Genomic DNA, 17,536 nt, shown 5'->3' on the forward strand with positions numbered 1-17,536 from the left:
AGCGACGGCAGGAGTCCCCCAAGACAATAAGTCCTACTGCCAGCCTGGCTACCTCCTCGAGCAGCACCGGCAGGGCTGTTGACACACAGCTGGGAGGCAGGTATGTGAGCAACAAGGCCACCTGAACCCCTAAGTCCAACTTCACCGCAATCTCTGGAGCAACGAGTCTCCACAGTCAATGGCTCTCCCTGGCTATAATAGCCACTCCTCCCGCCCTTCCCTGGGGTCAAGGCTGATGCCATATCTGAAACCCGGCTGGGCAGATTTCAGAGAGAGGAACTCCTCCCTCTGGGCCCAGCCACGTTTCAGTCACACATGCCAGGTCAGCCTCCTCATCCAGGATCAAATCCTGGATGAGGAGAGCTTTATTTACCACCGACCTGGCATTGAGTAGCAGCAGCCTGAGTCCAGGGCCAGAATTACACTCATCACCATGAGTGTAATTCGGAGCCGGAAAAAGGGATTGCTATTAAGCAGCGATATCTCCTTCCCCTGGAACGGCTAACTCCGTAGCTCCCGCCTCTCCAGCAGCACCGGAATATTCCGACCCTCTGCCACCCCAGAGATAGCCCCCTCCCCTCCTGCCTCTCTAGCGTCAGGTGGGCCAAATATATCATTCACACCATTTCTATTCACCTCATCCATACCATAACCCCACCCACCCCAACCATCCCACTCATACCAATCATTCATCCCATACACATTATTAGATCCATCCCAGTTATCCATTAGTTAAAAAGCCCCCCCAATAATTTAATTAAAAATGGATTATATATATAAACAATAAATGGAGTAGCTTATATAATTTTCCTGTAATAGATTTACAAAATAGGCTTATTAAAGCTTTGAAAAATGTTGTGAGAAGACATAAAGAAAAATGAAAATAAATCAAGTTCTAGAGCATTCTAGATCATTAGAAGAAAATATAGGAAGAAATAAAAAATGGACATATATGATCAAGGTCAAATAGATATGTTGGTATCTCCGGTAACCCTTGATGGATTTTTTTCTGATCAGGACTGAAACGCTGAGTCTGTAAGCATTTATTCATAGATAAGAGATGGGATTCAAGATAAAGAGATAATTTTCTTTATTTTAAAACAGTGGTCCCCAAACTGACTTGACGTGAGACGGGTATGGGATTTGCAGATACATACACATGTGCATGCACAGCTCCATTGGTATGAGTGGCAGTTATGCACGGCCTCCACTTGTGCAAATGGAGTTTTGCATGCAAGAGGAAGGGCCTTGCACTCATACATGAAACTCTGAGCAAAGGGCACTTGCATCGTGCATGAAGTCTCCATTTGCATGAGCAAAGGGTGCTTGAGCTCACATGCGAAGCTTAACTTGGGTGAGCAGAAGGCACTTGTGCTCGTGCATGAAGCTCTCCTCACACAAGCAGAGGATGCTCATGTGTGATGCCTCATTCCCATGAATGAAACTTCACCACACCATCAGCTCAATCTCCCACGGCTCTTGTGAAGTGAATGTCTTGTGCAAGCACAAATACCCGCCACTTGTCCCCACCATTATGCCAGTGGAGCTTTGTGTACGAGTGCTGGCACCCTCTGCTGGTGTGTGAAGCTCCATTTGCATGAATAGAGGATGCACACATGTGCCATTTGCATCAATGGAGCTTTGCACACACATATCTGCCATTCACATACTGCCCCTGCTGTCTGCTCGCACAAGTGTATGAGATTTGTATGAGACCAAAACTATGATATTACTTTATAAAATACCTTTTCCAATCTAGTATTCCCTATTATTGTTCAATGGCTAACATTTCATATAGCCATGCTACTTGATATTTTGCAGATTAAATTTTAATATGTGAAAATAGTAGATTACCGAAAGTTGTAATGAAATAATTTAACTCAGTTAAATATGGGTTCACTTTTTGACAAAATTATGTCATATTTTTTCATGGAAATATTTTTAGGTCCCCCAGGACCTCCTGGTGGACTCAAAGTAGAAGACATTAAAAATACATCTGTAATTCTTACATGGAGCCGTGGGATAGAAAATCATAGTCCTATATCAAATTACACTATTCAGTCAAGGACTTTTCTGTCTGAGTATTGGAAAGACATGAAAACAGGTAAGAATCTTATTAAAAATATTAGCTTGGAGCCTAAATAATGAAATATAATTTTTGATATAGTTGCATTTACAAGACACCTTTATGAGTAGAACACTGTTTTAATTATTCCTGATGGTACAAAATAGAAACAACAACAAAATTGTCCTTTCTCTTTCCAGCCCTTCATCTGTTTTATCATTTTCCTCCATATCTGTCTACAATTCACCTCAACAATTTTCCCTGGGTTCCTTAATACCTATATTTCCAAATATTGCATTTTCTTTAATTCCAGTTTCAACCCTGATTCGTTTCTAATTTCTATCTGCTCTCTTGGACCCATGTTTAAACACATAAACTCTGACTTATCAATATTAATAACCCTGATTGCTGTTTAAACTCTTGTGAAATGATATTTATTTCTTTGATCACCTCAATTGGAGTCTAGGTCAATATAATTGCATTGTCTGCAAATAACTTTAATTTCATCTCCTCCAAGAAGCATTGGGGGAAAAGTAAATCTGAATCTGACCGAACACTTGTAAAAGCTCATATGGAGACTTACAAAGTGGCACTCAGGGGGACAAGATGCGTGTATCATGTGGACTTCATTGCATCTGTGGAATCCTGCCCAGCCGCCCTGTTTAGGGTGATATGCTCCCTCCTTAAGTGTGTGTTTGTGTGTGGGTTGCGGATGCCGCAAAGTCCCTGTGGGGAACAGGGTCTTCAGAGGGACTCAGGGCAACCCAGATGCGTGGGGGTCACTCATGAAACCGAATCCTAGAAAGAAAACCTGGACACATTTCTCTCTGGGTGAAATGACACAGTATTGAGCTGTGCTCGCCCTTTTATTGGGGGGAATATGCAAATTGGGTAAGGTTATACGTATATGTCAAGTGGTATACAACATCCAATAACATAACTCTAAGTTATGACACAACTTCCCAGCCTTTCCTATCTACATATGGCACATAACTAACTTCTACTGAACAAATGTCTCTTATGGCCAATTTCCTGGGACATTTGTTGTGAATATGGTTATCTTCTTGTTTACCACAAAGCAAGGTCTTTTATTGCTGCTTTCGTCCGGTGTGCCCCAGGAAATGTAAACATGCATCCTTTTATCACAATTCTCATCCTGCTGGCACATTCTTGTTATTTGAGGAGAGCTGCCTTGAACTACTTTATGGCCAGTCACTTCCAAGCAGATTTCACCAGAAATGCAGACTCACTTTGTGACCTATGTGCAGTTCTGTTATAAGACATTTATGTTAGAAGTCCAGATATTGAATCCTATTTTAACATGATATGGCAGCCACATCTCCTCCTTTTTGTTTTTGTTGGAACGCAAGCACCCAAATCAGTGCTCTGTTTCTATTTCTTCATCACCGGGGAAGTGGAAAGGTTCCTTTGTGTTCGTTGGATCATCATAATTCGGTTCCAGGGAGGCCATGAGAGGTTGAGCAGACTCATACAATACATTGTGAACAAAGGCAGAGCGACACATAGAAAACAAGGAAGGAATACATTGGATAAAACAACATAACAATATAGCGGCTGAAATAAGAGAAGTCATTAAGGAACACAGAAAGGGGGGGTACATACAGGAATCAGACAATGCCAAGAATCATATGCATATCAACAGTTTGCAACAAACAAAACGTAGACAAGTTGGAAAGATTTGCAAGACATAGCCAAATATTATACTCCATCCGCTGTTGCAGGTCCTCAGATCGTCTGGGGCGGGAGTAAGTGGGAGTGTGAAAACAGGTAACTAGGGCAATAAGAAAAACTAAACACAAAAAACACAACACAAATTTAAAAACATGCAAGAAAAATGACATATATGACATGGGTCCTTTCAATCCCCCCCAAAGAGTGACAAAGGAGGGGCGCTTGCGAATGCGTAAGGCAGGGCATCCTCGAGGCGGGGGGTACCCTGGGGGATCAGGAAAAACTTCAGCATAGGTTGGAGGTTGATGCAGTCCAGATTCCTGGGCGGGCATGGAAACAGGCTCTGTGGCTGGAGTGGGCATCATCAATGAAAAAGACAGCACTCAGAGAGGTCGGGGAGGGATTCCTTCTTTTCCTTAGTTTTTGGCAAAAAGGGGCGAACGTGTCGGCCAGGAACCCACAAAACACGATCTTCAAGTTGCACCACGGCATAGCCTCGGCCCCAGCTGATGAGATCTGCGGGGCCTCTCCAGGTCAGATCCGGAAGTATCCTGTAATAAATGGAGGGTCGGGGAGGCAAAAACATGCGCAGCAAAGTGTCACTGGGCGGCAGTAGAGGGAGCGGAGGACCCAGTTAAGTTCAGGAATTTAAGAGTAAAAAGTACTCTGTTCAATTGGTTTTGCAAGGATGGGAGGCCCTGAGGGATTTTCTCCGTTTTCAATTTTTCTAGCGCCTGTTTTAAGTTCTTTAGGGCGTCCCATAGTTGCAAAGGTACAAATACAATGATTGATAACGTGTTTGGTGGCTACACCTCTCTGTGGGGAGGCCATAATAAAACCAGAATAGATATCAATGGAAACATGTAAATATTTCCAGGGTGCAAAAGGTTGGAATTGCATAACATCCATTTGCCAAATTTGTAAAGCCTCAAGACCACGCAGGTTAACTCCTATAGGGATGGAATTAGCATGCTGACTGCATGTGGGGCACTGCTGAACAATGGCCGAGGCTTCAGATTTTGAAATACTAAATTGTTTGGTGAGAGCTTTGGCATTTTGATGGAAATAGGAGTGGCTCTCCCAAGGGGTTGAGGAAGACAAAGAAAAAATAGCAGGTGACCGTGCAGCCTGATCGGCAGCGTCGCTGCCCTCAGTTAACATGCCAGGAAAGGGTTGATGGCTGCGTATGTGGGTGACAAAAAAGGGAGCAGTCCTAGCCATAACAAGTTGCTGGAGAGTCAAAAACAAAGCCATTAAGGAGCTCTCAACAGCCGGAGACAAATAGGTGTCAAAATGTTAAGAATAATCTGAGAAACATACAAGGAGTCTACAATGAGATTAAAAGGTGTATCAGGTAATTTCTGAAAGGCCAAAATGGAAGCGGCCAATTCTACGCAATGAGAAAGAGCAGAATTTGTTAAAAGGATGGGTGAGGCATATCAGCGGCAAGTAAGATATCATGTGGTACAAAGTGGTACAAAAGAACGTTCGCATGAGAGAGGCGAAAGGGCTCCAACAATGAATGCACTACATATTGACACATAGTAGGGCTGTTTAACATGCCTTAAGACAAAACTTTCCACTGATAGTGAGAAGTAAGATAACTATTGTTGAAAACAGGGAAAGTAAAAGCAAACAACAAATGGTCTTGGAGTTGCAAAGGAATGGAAAAGAAAGCATCTTTTAAATCAATTACAGCCAGTTCAAAATTTTGAGGAAGAAGATTGGGGTTGGAAGACAGTTATAGATTGTGGTAAGATTTTTAAAAACAGTCTGACAATAAGCAGAAATAAGGCCATATTCAGTGATAGATTGTTTCAAGTTTTTAAGAACCGAGAAAGCGATAGGTTCATAGACCGGGACAGCGCCCGTGAAATCAACAGGGAATTGAGAAAGGGTCTCAAGATCATCTGGAGAAAGGGATGGGTCAGCGTGGGTGGAGGCCAGCCCCCACACAACCGCGCTGCCAGAAGAAAGATCTGAGCAAAGAGGAGAGGAAAAGTAAGCAGAAGCAGAAGTAGGGTGTGCCTGGGAGGGCGGAGGTAGCATAGGAGGGGGAGGAGGTAAAGGTATGACAGCAGGGAAATCCTGAGGAGGTATAGGCACGGGGTCTTGGGGGGGTATAGGTGGAGGAGGAAAGGGGTCGGTAGGGGAGGGGGGACAAGGCGGAGGTGGTGCCGAAGGCTCGGCAGGATGAGCGATAGAGAGGTCAGAGGGAGAGAAAGAATCAGAGGTATGAAAACGAAGGGCTGCAAGAACAGCCTTCCAAGTTAAAAGAATTTCTGCAGGAGCCCGAGACTCCTATCTTAATCCAAACGGCAGGCTTTATCGAGCCGTGAGGAGGATAAGAGGGACAATGTTTCCAAATATAAGTTAAAAGTTGGCATAACTTGCCTTTAGTAGGGAAAAGAAAGTCTTGTCTAAATTTAGAACCAAAAGCTCTGAGAATCTGTCCAAGCTGCTTCATGTGACCGGCCTGCTGCTGCCGGGACAGATCTCCCCCCATACTTACGAAATCGCCCGCTCCTATCGACGGACGACGAGGGTGCCGGTAAGCGATGAGGGTCTCAGGCATGTGTCGACAGCATCGGCACGCTGAGGTAACAGGGATAAACCTGCCCGCGTTCTCCACCACCTGCGGATGCCGCAAAGTCCCTGTGGGGAACAGGGTCTTCAGAGGGATTCAGGGCAACCCAGACGCGTGGGGTCATTCACGAAACCAAATCCTAGAAAGAAAACCTGGACACATTTCTCTCCGGGTGAAATGACACAGTATAGAGCTGTGCACGCCCTTTTATTGGGGGGAATATGCAAATTGGGTAAGGTTATACGTATATGTCAAGTGGTATACAACATCCAATAACATAACTCTAAGATATGACACAACTTCCCAACCTTTCCTATCTACATATGGCACGTAACTAACTTTTACTGAACAAATGTCTCTTATGGCCAATTTCCTAGGACATTTGTTGTGAATATGGTTATCTTCTTGTTTACCGCAAAGCAAGGTCTTTTATTGCTGCTTTCGTCCGGTGTGCCCCAGGAAATGTAAACATGCATCCTTTTATCACAGTTCTCATCCTGCTGGCACATTCTTGATATTCGAGGAGAGCTGCCTTGAACTGCTTTATGGCCAGTCACTTCCAAGCAGATTTCACCAGAAATGCAGACTCACTTTGTGACCTACGTGCAGTTCTGTTATAAGACATTTATGTTAGAAGTCCAGATATTGAATCCTATCCTAACATGATATGGCAGCCACAGTGGGTGTGTTGACAAACCCTTACAGGGTAGTGAGTTTTTCACAGATAAAATCGCTCCGATTCGGACGATCTTGACTCCGACTGGAATGCAGTTTTGGCAATGAGTCAGTTGAGGTGAAAGGGGCTTGTCATAGTCCTGTTGTGTGAGAGGAGTTTAACCTGGCCATGGGAGCTGTGAACTCCACCGCCTGTTTGTTGGACCCGTGTCCCTCCTGGCTGGTTTTGGCCAGCAGGGAGGTGACATGGAGTTGGGTCCAGGAGATTGTCAATATTTCTTTGAGGCAGTTGTGCGCCTCCTCTTCAAGAATCCTTTCCTGGATCCAGCTCTATTTAACAACTATCATTCTGTCTCCAACCTTCCCTTCACTGGAAAGGTTGTTGAGAAGGTGGTATCGCTCCAGCTCCAACGTTGCTTGGATAAAGCCAATTATCTGGGCCCTCAACAGTCAGGATTCATGTCCGGCTATAGCACAGAAACTGCTTTGGTTCTGCTGACGGATGATCTCTGGCAGGCCCAGGATAGGGTTTATCCTCTATCCTGGTGCTTCCTGACCTCTCAGTGGCTTTTGATACCATCGACCATGGTATCCTTCTGCGCCAGCTGGAGGGTTTAGGAGTGGGAGGTAATGTTTTATGGTGGTTCACCTCCTACCTCCCCGGTCGGTCGCAATCGGTGTTAGCAAGGGATCAGAAGTTGACTCTTAGGTCCCTCCCTTGTTCCTCAGGGGTCGATCGTCTCCCCCCTGCTGTTTAATATGTACTTCCTCAAATGGGACTCTCTGATGAATAAGAATAGCAGTACCTGTACTCTTTTGGGTACCCCAGGACTCATGCACCCATTTACAATTTTATCAGATCAGTTTGTCCCTTCCTTGGTGTTGTTTGTGTGTTTTTGTCAAAACCATAATTTATTTATTTATTTATTAGATTTGTATGCCGCCCCTCTCCGTAGACTCAGGGCGGCTCACAATACAATAAAAACAGTTTATAACAAATCTAATAATTTACAATATAAAATATTTAAAAAAACCATTATTAAACAGACATACACACAAGCATACCGTACATAAATTGTATAGGCCCGGGGGAGATATCTCAGTTCCCCCATGCCTGACGACAAAGGTGGGTTTTAAGGAGTTTGCAAAAGGCGAGGAGGGTAGGGGCAGTTCTAATCTCTGGGGGGAGCTGGTTCCAGAGAGTCAGGGCAGCCACAGAGAAGACTCTTCCCCTGGGGCCTGCCAACCGACATTGTTTAGTTGACGGGACCCGGAGAAGGCCCACTCTGTGGGACCTAATCGGTCACTGGGATTCGTGCGACAGAAGGCGGTCTCGGAGATATTCTGGTCCAATGCCATGAAGTGCTTTAAACAAACAAACAAATTCCAAACAATTATATGCAGACAACGAAGGCAGAATATTGATTGTGCAGGTTAATACAGAGCCTAAACCTCTTGTCATCGTTTCTATTTATGCCCCAAATGAAAATTAAATGATATTTTATAAACAATTACACCAGAAAATAATTGAACTAAACATTGAAAATATGCTTATAATTGTTGATTTTAATGCAATTTCAAATAGACAATTAGACCACTCGGGAGGGGGAAAAAATAGTAAAAAAAAGAAAAATATATTACCTACCACTTTTCAAAAGATGAAAACAGAATTATTATTAAATAATATTTGGAGGGAAAGACATCCCCAAACAAGACAATATACTTTCTATTCAAACCCCCACAAACTTTGGACAAGAATAGATTATGGTGTGGGCTTCAAAAATAACCACAGAACAAATAAAAGAGGTTGAAATAGATGTCAATACATGGGCAGATCATAACTCGGTAGTAGTCTATATGAAAAATAATAAGAAATACTCAAATTGGCGGATGAATAGAAATATTTTAAAAGAAAAAAAATATAAGGAATGGATAGAGAAAGAATTAAAGATTTTTTTTGAAATAAATTAAAATTTAGATACTACCCCACAAAACCTATGGGATACTGCCAAGGCATACATAAGAGGATTAACGATTTCTTATACTGCAAAGGTAAACAAAGAAAAAAAAATACAATATGAACAATTAATAAATGAATTAAAACAAGTAGAATCTTTATCGCAACAAAATGCTAAGAACAGGGAGCTAAAGGGAAAGATAGATGTAATCAAACATAAAATTAAACTCATAGAGCAAAATCAAATAGCAGAAAAGATAAAAATAGCTAAACAACTATACTTTGAACATGCCAATAAGCCAGGAAGATGGCTTGCGTATAAATTAAGGAAACATAGACAGTCAAAAATAATCAAAAAGTTAGAGGATGAAGATGGAATAATAAAATATAATATAGATGAAAAAACAAAAATAGTACAAAACTTTTTAAAAGAGTTATATAAAAAAGAAGATATCAGTGAAGATGAAGTTTTTAATTATCTAGAATACACAAAGTTACCGCAATTAACGGAAGAACAACAGGAAAGTATAGATAGACCAATAACAATCGAGGAGCTTCTTATAACTATTAAAAAGCAAAAAAATAATAAAGCTACTGGACCTGATGCCATACCAGCAGAATGGTAAAAAAATAGATAGTGAAGTAATAACAAATAATATGTGGGAAATTTTTAATGAAACTAGACTGGATGGTAAAATTCCAAAATCATGGTCTGAATCCTTAATAACTTTAATTCATAAATCAGGAACAGCAAAAGAAAATATTAAAAACTACAGACCTATATCATTATTAAATGTTGACTATAAAATATTTACTACAATATATGCTGATAGATTAAAAAGGATTTTAAATGAAAAAAGTCATCAAGATCAAAACGGTTTTTTACCAGGTAGACAGATTAAAAATAATGTTAGAATGATTATCAACACATTAGAATATTATGAACAACATCCTGAAAAAACAGTATCACTAATATTTTTAGATGCCAAAAAAGCCTTTGATAATGTCAATTGGACTTTTATAAAAATGCAATTAAACAAAATGATATTTGGTACCAGATTGGTAAATCTAATAGACGCTATTTATTCAAAACAAACAACAAAAATTATATTAAATAATAAACAATTGGAAGCATTTGAAATAAGTAAAGGAGTTCGACAAGGATGTCCAATATCACCCTTATTATTTATTTTATCTTTAGAAACTTTACTGATAAAAGTAAGAGCAGATCCTAAAATAAAAGGTTTGACTGTTGGAAAAGAAATGTATAAAGTCCAAGCATTTGCAGATGATTTGACTTTTACAATAGAAGATCCGATAACAACAGTTCCAATATTAATACAGACAATAGAACAATATGGAAAAGTCGCAGGATTAAAAATAAATAAGAGTAAAACACAATTCATAGTGAAAAATATGAGTAAAGCTCAAGAAAGAAAACTGGAATGCATTAAATGGTTAAAAAAGTTAAATATTTGGGAATATGGATAACACCAAAAACAATATCATTAAAAAATGACAATTATATGAAATTAATAGCTGAAATTAAAAAAGATTTGGAAATTTAGAACAATTTAAAAATATCCTTTCTAGGAAGAATTGCCACAATCAAGATGAATATTTTACCTAAAATTTTGTTTTTGTTTCAGGTCATCCCAATAAACCCGGGGGGAATTTTTTAAAAAAACTTAACAATGATAGTTTAAAAAAAATTATGGCAAGGGAAAAAAGCAAGAATAAAGATAAATATTTTGGAAGCTATTAAAGAAAGGGGAGGGTTCACCCTACCTAATTGGAAATTATATTATTAGGCAGCCGCCTTAACATGGATTAGAGACTGGATAGTATTAGAAGATAAAAGAACATTAAAATTAGAAGGACATGATCTTATGCTTGGCTGGCATGCCTTTTTATGGTATGATAAGGATAAAAATCATTCATATTTCAAAAGACATACAATAAGAAAATATTTGTTGGAAGTCTGGAAAGACATAAAAACGAACCATTTTTTGACCATTCCTGAATGGATTTCCCACTTAGAAGCAATAACACACCCAAACTCAATAAGGGATATGATAATAATAAGATACAAGGATCTTCTGGACGATCAAATGAAATTAAAATATAGAACTAAATTACAAGAAGAAGGGGCCACAATTGATTGGTGGCAATATGCACAGATTCAGTCTAGACATCAGAGAGATAGTACGACATATATCTTTAATAAGAATAAAAATTTATTAGGTAATTTATTAATTACTAACCAGACTAAAATAATAGGGAAAGTTTACAAATACCTGATTGCCCACAAAAATATAGACTTGACCTTAAAGGATAATATGATAAGTTGGTGCAAAAATATTGGTAAAGAAATAGATATAGATACATGGGAAAAAGTCTGGATCTCAAATTGGAAAATGACAAAATCAGTTTCCCTAAAAGAAAATCAAATTAAAATGTTTTATAGGTGGCACCTTCCACCAAATAGGATAGCAAAAATGTTCCGAAAGACTTCCCCATTATGTTGGAAATTTAAGAAGGAAATAGGGTCCTACTACCATCAATGGTGGATGTGTAGTAAAGCTAAGCTTTACTGGAAAATGATAGAAAGAATAATAAAAGAAATAGTAAAACAGGAGATAGAAATAACCCCGGAATTTTATTTACTGGGAATAACCAATCAGAAATATAAGAAAGAAATTCTGTATTTAGTTATTCACATTTTGACCGTGACCAGGATAATATATGCGCAAAATTGGAAAGGGAAAAATATCCCCAAAGAAGAGGAAGTCATTAAAAAAATATTAGACTGCGCTGAAATGGATATGATGACAAGACGGTTAAAAAATCAAGAAGAAACAGAATTTTATGAAATATGGAACAAAGTGTATATATGGATAAATAAGAAGAAATAAAAAAGTTAAAACAAACAAATAAACAAATAAGAGAATTGTATCAGTAGAGATATGATTTAAGTGTTATATTAGAATTAGTAGAAATAAGATTTTAAAATTATGTTAGAATTAGTTTATGCATGAAGACTAAAAAGTTAAACAAATTTCTTCTTTTCATTTATAATAATAAGTTGATTTTAAGTATTTTCTTAAGTATTCTTTTTTCTGTATTGAAATTTTTACTTTTAGAATAAGCGGGGAAGATACAACCCCATTTCTATGTTAAATGTATGTTTGTCAGTTTTGTCTATTTTATGAAAATTAATACAATTTATTGGAAAAAAAAAGAAAAAGAAAAGGAGAAAGCTCCGACAGAACCAAACTTTCAGACTATACAAGATTCTGTGGCTGTCATTCAAGACTTTATGCAGAAAACTCAAATTTCTATGGATACAAACAGAGAAGAAGTGAAAAAGTACCTTGAAGAAATAAAAGTTGAGATGGGAGACCTTAAAGTCGAAATGAAATAAAGTATGAAAGTAATGGATGGAAAAATAGAAGTTATACAACAAAATTTGCATGATAATGAACAAAGAATTAAAACAATGGAAGACAAAGTGGAAAACGCTGGACAGAAGATGGAGGAATTTGAAGAACATAGTTATATAATCCACAGAGGCTTCAACGAAGCTATAACACATCTGGAATTACAATCTGCCTCACACGGGTTGAGATTTCAAAATGTAAGTGAAGAAAAGGATGAAGATTTAAGGGTAAAGATGGCTGAGATAATAGGAGAAATTCTGCAGATGGACCCACAAGAACTCTTTAAAAATAGATGAAATTTACAGAGTGCAAACTAGCTATGCCAGGAAACACAACCTGTCAAGAGAGGTCCATATTAAGTTTTCTAGGAAAACAACTAGAGACGATATCTATGGACAAGAAACCAAAATTTGAAATATAAAGGAAAAGACATCATAATCCTAAAACAAGTTCCAAAAAGAGTAAGAGAAAGTAGGAGGGAATATTATTTTCTCACTAGAATATTAATAAAAGAAAACATAACCTTTTGATGGTTGGTCTCTCCTTATATTGGCAAGGAGCTAGGATCAAGATAGAGAATGTAGAAGAAGCTAGAGCATTTTTTGCGCAAAGTGGTTTGAATAGAACCGAACAACCAGGTATAGAATCCAAAGACAAAGAAGAGGAACAGGGGGCTGCCTGTAAAGAGAGGGAGGAAATACAAGATGTCAGAAGGAAACAGCCACAAATACAACAAGAATTGGTATTAAGCAGCAGAAATACTATAAATAAAGATGTTATCAGATTTTTTTTTAAAATCGGTAAATGTAAATGGATTAAATCATCCTAGAAAAAGAAACCAAATATTTACTAAACTCAAAAAACAAAGAGCACAAATAAGCATCTTGCAAGAAGTACATATTAAAAAATCAAATAGAAAATTACTAAGTAATCCAAAATTAGGAAATTTAGCTGACCAAAAAAAGAGAGGTGTGGCAATGTATATTGATGATGCAATAGATTCTAAACAACTATATAGAAGGTAGAATCTTAATTGTACAATTAAAATTAGAACCAAAACCTCTCGTTATTATATCTATATACACACCAAACAATAACCAAAAACAATTTTATAAGGTATTACAGGACAAAATAATTGAATTATCAATAGAAAATATGATAATAGTAGGCAACTTTAATGCAATTTCTAACAGTCAAATGGACTATTCAGGTAAAAAGAAAGAAAAGAAAAAAAGTCAATTTTACCAACAACTTTCTGGAAAATGAGCACTGAATTACTTTTAAAAGATGTTTGGCGAGAATATCATCCACAAAATAAACAATATACTTTTTTCTCAAATCCCCATAAAATTTGGACTAGGATAAACATGGCTTGGGCACCAGCCTATACGATGGAATGGATTACAGATATCGAAATAGAAACAAATAGTTGGGTAGACCACAACCCACTAGTCATATACTAGAAAGGTAAGAAAAAATTCAATAATTGGCATATAAATAGAAACATTTTGCGAGATCCCTTATATAAAGAATGGATCGAAAAAGAATTATAATTTTTTTCCGACACAAATAAAAATAATGAAACAACCCCACAAAATTAATGGGATTCAAAAAAGGCATATATTCGGGGCTTAACAATTTCTTTCATGGCAAAAAAAATAAAAAAATAAAGAGAAAAAGAAACAATATCAAAAATTAGTGGAGGTCCTCAGCAGTCAGGATTCAGGCCCGGCTACAGCACGGAAACTGCTTTGGTCGCGCTGATGGATGATCTCTGGCGGGCCCGGGACAGGGGTTTATCCTCTGTCCTGGTGCTTCTTGACCTCTCAGCGGCTTTCGATACCATCGACCATGGTATCCTTCTGCACCAGCTGGAGGGGCTGGGAGTGGGAGGCACTGTCCTTCAGTGGTTCTCTTCCTACCTCTCTGGCCGGTCGCAGTCGGTGTTAGTGGGGGGTCAGAGGTCGACCTCTAGGTTACTCCCTTGTGGGGTGCCTCAGGGGTCGGTCCTCTCCCCCCTACTATTTAATATCTACATGAAACCGCTGGGTGAGATCATCCAAGGGCATGGGGTGAGGTATCATCAGTATGCAGATGATACCCAGCTTTACATCTCCACCCCTTGTCCAGTCGGCGAAGCAGTGGAAGTGATGTGCCGGTGCTTGGAGGCTGTTGGGGTCTGGATGGGTGTCAACAGACTCAAGCTCAACCCGGATAAGACGGAGTGGCTGTGGGTTTTGCCTCCCAAGGACAATTCCATCTGTCCATCCATCACCCTGGGGGGGGAGTCACTAACCCCCTCAGAGAGGGTCCGCAACTTGGGCGTCCTCCTCGATCCACAGCTCACATTAGAGAAACATCTTTCAGCTGTGGCGAGGGGGGGGCGTTTGCCCAGGTTCGCCTGGTGCACCAGTTGCGGCCCTATTTGGACCGGGAGTCACTGCTCACAGTCACTCATGCCCTCATCACCTCGAGGCTCGACTACTGTAACGCTCTCTACATGGGGCTACCTTTGAAAAGTGTTCGGAAACTTCAGATCGTGCAGAATGCAGCTGCGAGAGCTATCATGGGCTTTCCTAAATTTGCCCATGTCACACCAACACTCCGCAGTCTGCATTGGTTGCCGATCAGTTTCCGGTCACAATTCAAAGTGTTGGTTATGACCTATAAAGCCCTTCATGGCACCGGACCAGAATATCTCCGGGACCGCCTTCTGCCGCACGAATCCCAGCGACCAGTTAGGTCCCACAGAGTTGGCCTTCTCCGGGTCCCGTCAACTAAACAATGTCGTTTGGCGGGACCCAGGGGAAGAGCCTTCTCTGTGGCGGCCCCGACCCTTTGGAATCAACTCCCCCCAGATATCAGAGTTGCCCCCACCCTCCTAGCCTTTCGTAAGCTCCTTAAAACCCACCTCTGTCGTCAGGCATGGGGGAATTGACATGTTCCTTCCCCCTAGGCTTATAAAATTTATGTATGGTATGCTAGTGTGTATGACTGGTTTTTAACTTGTGGTGTTCTTAAAATTAATTTAATATTGGATTTGTCTTGTATTGCTGTTGCTGTGAGCCGCCCCAAGTCTGCGGAGAGGGGCGGCATACAAATCTGATTAAACTGAAACTGAAATTGAAATTAGAATTAGAACTATAACATAACAAATATGATAATAAAGTTAAAAAACAGATGGACTTATTAAAACATAAAATAAATTTGATAGAACAGGAAGAAATAGCTGAAAAAAATAAAAAGAGCAAAACAAGAATATTTTGAGCATGCAAATAAACCGGGAAAATGGTTGGCTTACAAACTAAGGAAAAATAGAGAATCTAAAACTATGAAAAAATTAGTAGATGGTAAAGATACAATAAGACATAGAATAGATGAAAAGAAGGAAATAATGTTAGAATTTTATAAAAATTTATATAAAAAAGAAGAAATAAAAGAAGAGAAGATCTTTGATTATTTAAGCTCAATAGACTTACCTTCATTAGCAGAAGAACAGCAACAAAAGCTTAACAAACCCTTTACAATGCCTGAATTGCAGCAATCCTTTAAAAATCAGAAAAATAACAAAGCCACAGGCCCAGATGCAATACCTGCGGAATTTTATAAATTAGAAAGTAATGTACTCTCTTTGAACATGCTGGAGATATTTAACAAGATAATTGCGGATGGTAAATTGCCTAGATCCTGGTCAGAAACTTTAATAACATTAATACACAAAACGGGAACAGAAAAGGAAAAAATTGAAAATTACAGACCGATTTCGTTATTAAATGTGGATTATAAAATTTTTGTATTAATATATGCGTATAGACTTAAAATTATTATGAATGAAATAATACATGAAGACCAGAATGGATTTTTGCCAGGTAGACAAATTAAAAATAATCTGAGGACAATTATAAACACATTGGAATATTACAAACAACACCCAGAAAAACAAATGGCACTAGTATTCCTAGATGCCAAAAAAGCACTTGACAATGTAGATTGGATTTTTATGAAAATGCAATTAAATAAGATGAATGTGGGAACCAAATTTTTTAACATAATAGACGCTATTTACTCAAATCAATCAGCTAAAATTATATTAAATAATGAACAATCAGAAAGATTAGAAATACAAAGAGGAGTTAGACAAGGTTGCCCCATCTCACCATTGTTATTTATTTTAACACTAGAAAAATTGTTAATAAAAATAAGAGCTAATAACGACATTATCTTAACATTGGAAACATTATTAATAAAGATAAGAACAAAAAATGGCATTAAAGGATTACAGATAAAAAAAGAATCATACAAAGTCCAGGCAGATGATGTGGTCTTCATAATAGAAGATCCCATGACATCAATAATAAAATTAATAGATTTAATAGAAGAATAAGGAAAAGACGCAATTATTGACATAAAATATGATAGATTCACAGATAAGACAATTAGAAAACTTAACAAACATGAAGATAACAAAAAAAGTAAAATATTTGGGTATGATTTCAGCCAAAGCCATATCCTTAAAAAATGATAATTATATAAAACTTTTAGGTCAAATTAAAAAAGACTTGGAAATATGGAATAATCTACAGTTATCTTTACTAGGAAGAATTTCTACAATTAAAATGAATATTCTCCCTAAAGTATTGTTTTTATTTCGGGCAATTCCAATAAATCTGGGAGGGAATTTTTTTAAAGAATTAACCAAGATTACTAAAAAATTTATATGGCAAGGTAAAAAACCAAGAATAAAACAAAGTTCATTAGAAGACCGGAAGGAGAGTGGCGAGCTCGCCCTTCCAAATTGGAAGTTATACTATCAAGTGGCAGCTTTATCTTGGATAAAAGAATGGTTAACTTTGGAAAACAAGACTATTAAATTTGGAGGGCCATGATTTAATGTTAGGTTGGCATGCCTTTGTCTGGTATGAAAAGTCCAAAAATCATTCATATTTTAAAAGGCACACAATCAGAAAGGCATTATTAGATGTTTGGAATGAGATTAAAAAATCACTTTCTGGTAATGCCAGAATGGATCTCGTCAATAGAAGCTATAAGTCCCCCAAATTTATTAAAAAAAGGTAAAATATGGAAATATAGACATACAGTACTTGACAATCAATTAAAAA

At 38.4% G+C, this 17,536-nt stretch overlaps 1 protein-coding gene across 4 annotated transcripts in view; it reads left to right on the forward strand.

Annotated features, from left to right (window-relative positions):
- Positions 1–17,536, forward strand: part of CNTN1 (contactin 1) — a 760,044-nt gene that overhangs the window by 588,033 nt on the left and 154,475 nt on the right. For all 4 annotated transcript variants that reach the window (XM_070755541.1, XM_070755544.1, XM_070755542.1 and 1 more), the window contains one exon: positions 1,946–2,104. In XM_070755541.1, coding sequence (XP_070611642.1) covers positions 1,946–2,104 — 159 coding nt within the window. The remainder of the gene's footprint in view (positions 1–1,945; positions 2,105–17,536) is intronic.

Source organism: Erythrolamprus reginae, chromosome 6 (assembly GCF_031021105.1).
Source record: "Erythrolamprus reginae isolate rEryReg1 chromosome 6, rEryReg1.hap1, whole genome shotgun sequence".
Lineage (NCBI taxonomy): Eukaryota > Metazoa > Chordata > Lepidosauria > Squamata > Dipsadidae > Erythrolamprus > Erythrolamprus reginae.